Raw genomic sequence first — 5,105 nt, forward strand, 5'->3', positions numbered from 1 at the left:
TTTGCTAAGCTTGTTCTAAGTAGGTGCTTTAGACCACTGAGCCATCTCTCCAGCCCTATCCTAACCATTTTGAATACACAGATACAAAATGTTCATTCATCTGTATCCCTTTTTTATGTTTAGTTCTGTCATTTAAATATTATAGGTGTGTGAACTCAGCAAAATATTCCAAAATAGTCCAGTAGTCCGTAATAGTATTGGTTCTTCCACTTGACTGGCAATGTCAGAAGTTGTTGATCTGAGTCCCCTATAGCTGAACATAACATGGCTTTACTTCTTATACTACATTTTTATACATTGTGCTGGATGGTTAAGACCAAGATAAAGCAAGACCTATGTAACAAGAATTGTAGCTTTTGGATCTGATAAGATCAGTCAAATCTCCTCAGGCTTTATCCTGAGACCCTATACCAAAGATTGTAGATTTTTTGTCAGCGTCAGCCACGGGGATGTGTCAAGGTCATTGCTTGGCCAATGTGCTCTTTATGAAAGCATGAGAAAGATTTCTCTCCATGTGACTCTCCTTAGGCACCTTCTCATCATCGATCACTTTCCTCGGTGGCCCCATAATCGCCTTGATCAGAAAATTTGGGACAAAACTGAGTTACATGATGTTACAGTACAAGTTCTCATGTGGCCTGAGTCTTAATTGACCTTGGAAGGCTAGGGCCAAAGTGTTGGCTTTCTTTGTGGCCCTCCTTTTTCTCTAATTTTTGGTCTGCAAACTTAGGTTGTTAACCATCCAGAAGAGAAGCTTATTGTTATTACCGTACAACCTAGACTGTTGAGCATAACCTCACTATCTGTCTGAATATCAAACATGTTAGGCATAACATGGAACAGGTATTTTTCATCAAATATTGGTATGTTAAACTTTAAGTCCCTACAGAATATGCTGATAAAAGTTTAAAAAAATTAAAATATATTTACAAAATAGGAGTAGAAAATTATATATGTTTACATATAAGTTCAGAAAAATAACCGTATACAGCACTGTAGCACGACAGTCCCACAACACTCCTTTTCCTGTCTCTTGCTGTCTACTTTTTCATTTTATTGTGAATAAATTTTAATATCTTCTTTAATTTTGTCTGTGACCAACTGGTTGTTTAGGAGCTTGTTATTTAATTTTCATGTTTTTGTGGTATTTTTGTATTATTTTTGTCAATAATTTCCAGTTTTACTGCACTGTGATCAGATAGTATGCATGGGGTAATTTCAATTCCTTTATATTTACTTAACATTGCTAGTATATGGTCTATTTTTGAGAATGTGCATTCTTTGTTGCTGGGTGAAACACTCTGCTGAGGTCTACCAAAACAGTTTCTTCACAAATTTTGTTTAGCTCTATTAGTTCATTGCTATTTTTTGCCTAGTTGATCTACGTCTTTGTTTTTTTTTTTAAATTTTATTTATTTGTGTGTGTGTGTGTGTGTGTGTGTGTGTGTGTGTGGCCAGCTCAGCCCACCAGGGGGCGGGGCTGGCTGGCATGTGGTGCTGGGGGATTGAACCGTGGTCCCTGTGCTTTGCTAAGCTTGTTCCAAGTAGGAGCTTTAGACCACTGAGCCATCTTACCAGCCCAGATCTATGTCTTTGTGATAGTGTCATGTTAATGTCTCCCATTACTATTGTATTAGTGGTCATTTGATTTTTCATGTCTGTTCAAATTTGTCTTATGTTTGCTGGTGCTCCTACATTGGGTATATATATTTTTTATTGTTATCTCTTCCTTTTTCAGTTTTCCCTTAGCAAGTATGTAGTAACCTTTATCTCTTCGGATCATTTTTTGTTTGAAGTTGATATTGTCAGCAATGAGGATAGCTTCCCCTAATTTTTCTGATTTCCTGTATGGTGGATTGTTTTCCTTTCTTTGACTATTAGTCTGTAAATTACCTTTTGAGTTAAATATGTTTCTTCTATACAGCATATTGTTGCATTTTCTTTCTTAATCCACTTGGCAATCCTGTTTTTTTTTTTTTTTTCTTTTTCTTTCTTTTTTTTTAATTTTAGGGAAGGGTCTACAGATTTTTCAGGGTCTCACTACTAGATTGGACTCATAGTGATCTGCCTGTTTTCAGCCTCCAAAAGCTTGGATTACAGGTGTGTGCCATCACACCCAGTCTCAATTGCCATCTCAGTGCTCACCTGGGGCAAGGCTGGCATCTAGGCCCAGTTATCGAACCCCCAGCCCCTGCTCCTGTTTGCAGTTGCTTTAGTCTGCTGAGCTGTTTGGCTGGCCCCCGAGCCTGTTTCTTTTGTTTGGTGAATTGAGGCCATTTGCCTTGGTGGTTATAACTAATATGTATTGGATTATCATCATGTCATTTCCCTTGTTTTAATTACTTGCTCTGTTTGATCGTTCCTTTCTGTTGTTCTTGAAGCTGTGCTCACTTCTGTCTCTTTCTAGAATATCTTTCAGCACTTTTATAGTGTTGGTTTGGTGGACATGAATTTCTTGAGTTGTTCTTTGTCATGGAAAGTTCTTATTTCACCACTGAATTTGGTAGATAGTTTTCCCGGGTACATATTCTGGGTTGAAGTTATTTTCTTTCATGACCTGAAGTACTCCAAGTTCTTGATTTGATGGTTTGTGTTGAGAAATGTCCCATGATTCTGATGGGCTTTCAGTTTTGGTGATCTGTTTCTTCTCTTTAGCAGCTTTTATTGTTTTGATTGGTTCAGCCTGCCCTGAGGGTGGGGCTGGTGGGGCATGTGGTGCCAGGGATCAAAATATAGTCACCTGCACTTGCGTAAGCGTGCCTAAGAAGTTGCTTTAGACTTCTGAGCTATCTTGCCGACACCTCTAGCAGCTTTTAATATTCTATTCTTTTGCTGAATTTCTGACATGTTGATTATTTTGTGTAAAAGTATAGATTTATCCTGATTATGGCTGTGTGGATTTCTATATGCCTCACTACCTGTATGTCAAGATCTTTTCTCATGTTTGGAACATTTTCTGCTAGTACTTCTGCAAATAGTCTTTTTATGTCATTTCTGCTAACTCCCACATTTTCAATGACATCTATTATTCTTATATTATTTTTTGCTGTGTCATCTTTTAGCTGCTGAATTTTTATTTCCTGATTCCTTGTTAGTTTTAAGAGATCTTTTATTTCATGTTCATTAGCTGCATCACAGTCTTCAAAGTCTGGAAGTCTATCTTCAGTGTCATTCAAGTGGTTTTGCCATTGTTCCATGGAGTTCTTAATATCCTGGATATCTGTTTGAATCTGTTTCATGCATTTTAATTCTTTCCTGTATTGTCTATTCAGTGTTTCCGTCATTTTTCTATTCTCCTCTATCTATCTGTGTCTTCTTTAGCTGTGCTGAGCATTTCTTTCAAGGATTGTTGTCCTTTCTTTTTGGACCTGAGAGTTTATTTCTGCTCTTATTTCTTCTTGAGCCTGATGGACTTCTTTCTTTACTTCAGTTGGTATCATTTCAGAGATTTCAGGTATGTGATTCCAAGTTCGTCTATGTCTCCTAGGTTTGTTCTGGGTAGAAGAAAGGATAGAAATTGCCTTTTGCTCCTGTGTTTTGGCAGTTTTAAATCTCCCAGTAATCGCCTGGACAGAGTCCTGCAGGATTCCCAGTCTCCCAAAGTTCTTAAATGGCTCCAGGAAAGCTGTGTGCACACTGGGACCAAGATCACAGCTCTCCAGCATCCCGCCTATCTGACATCTTTTAATTTGAAAAAAGAAGATTTAAAATGTACACAATTTTATATTTTATCATTGTACCATATTTTATTACAATTTTACATATATATGTAAAATTCTGATAATATATACCTGTATGCATATTAAAGTTTACATTTTCCTCAATAGCTAAAGAAAAAGTTGTTCTATTTTTCTTTAAGGGTTTAATAATTATAAACAAAACAGTATTTCCCAGAAAGGTTTTTCTGTAGAAACAAATTTTCAACTCTCTTAAATAAATATTTAAGTGCCCACAAAACAGCTCAGAGGACTCTGTGCCTTCTTAGACAAGGAAAGGAACTGGGGTTAGATCCCCAGTACCACATGCTACTCCAGCCCCATCTCCAGACATGCTGAACCTGGGCCTGATCCAGGCATGGTGGTGCACACCAGTAATCCCAGCACTGGGAAGGCTGAAAACAGCAAGATCACTATGAGTATGAGATGTGTAGTGAGACCCTATAACAACCAAATTCATAAAATAAAAAAGATATAAATATTTAAGGCTAAGATTGCAGAATTACATCATAGATGTGTGACTAACATGTCATAGATAGATAGACAGATAGATAGATAGATTACATTTCACATTTTCATCAATAGCCCATGAAAATACTATTCTAGAGGCTGGGCAGATGGCTCAGTAGAATAAGCGCTTTCCTGGCAAGTGCAAGGGTCTGAGTTCAATTCCTGGTTCCAAAAAAAAAGTATTCTATTTTTCTTCATATATATGCATGCACACACATTGTATATGATGTATAATCAAGAAATTGCCTAGTTCTCTTTCACACTGTATCATTTTGTATTGTCATCATTAATACATGAAAGTTTTCATTTCTGTTAGTAAACATAGCTACATTATATTTTTAATCTATTTCTTCTTACCTTTTATACATTTTTGATAGTTGATAATGTACTCTGAACATAGATTAATACGCCTTTATCTATTATAACTTCGAAAACTTTTCATCTGTGATTACATTTTTAATCATTTGACTTTTACTTAATGCCATCACAATGATATAGTAATTATTACACTGCACATTATTATTTTCTAGAAATTTCTTCTTTTTGTTTAAACAGGATCTTACAATAGAAAACATTTCAGAACGGAGCATCTGGTGGATTTTTGATCTTACTAGTACTGCCACACTTTTTAGAAAAGGCATATTCAAGGTTAACAGATGGATTGGGAAATTGTTCCCACGTGAAAAGTGTACTATTACCATTAGATTCTGTCCAAGTGAGTATTTTCCTATATTTGTAGTTATAATTTCAAATTATTCATGTAGTAACTTATTTCATCATATATACAAAACATTAGATAATTTTTATTTGAATAACTACAAAAGTGTAATCTTGTGGATGCCATTTTTGCTTATTCAAGCTACACAACATAATGATTAT

At 35.9% G+C, this 5,105-nt stretch overlaps 1 protein-coding gene across 1 annotated transcript in view; it reads left to right on the forward strand.

Annotated features, from left to right (window-relative positions):
- The window catches only part of Cfap47 (cilia and flagella associated protein 47), a 529,200-nt gene that overhangs the window by 127,414 nt on the left and 396,681 nt on the right, over nucleotides 1-5,105 (forward strand). The window contains exon 24 of the mRNA XM_023707817.1: nucleotides 4,782-4,941. Coding sequence (XP_023563585.1) covers nucleotides 4,782-4,941 — 160 coding nt within the window. The remainder of the gene's footprint in view (nucleotides 1-4,781; nucleotides 4,942-5,105) is intronic.

This window comes from Octodon degus, unplaced genomic scaffold (assembly GCF_000260255.1).
Source record: "Octodon degus isolate 3935 unplaced genomic scaffold, OctDeg1.0 scaffold00313, whole genome shotgun sequence".
Taxonomy (NCBI): domain Eukaryota; kingdom Metazoa; phylum Chordata; class Mammalia; order Rodentia; family Octodontidae; genus Octodon; species Octodon degus.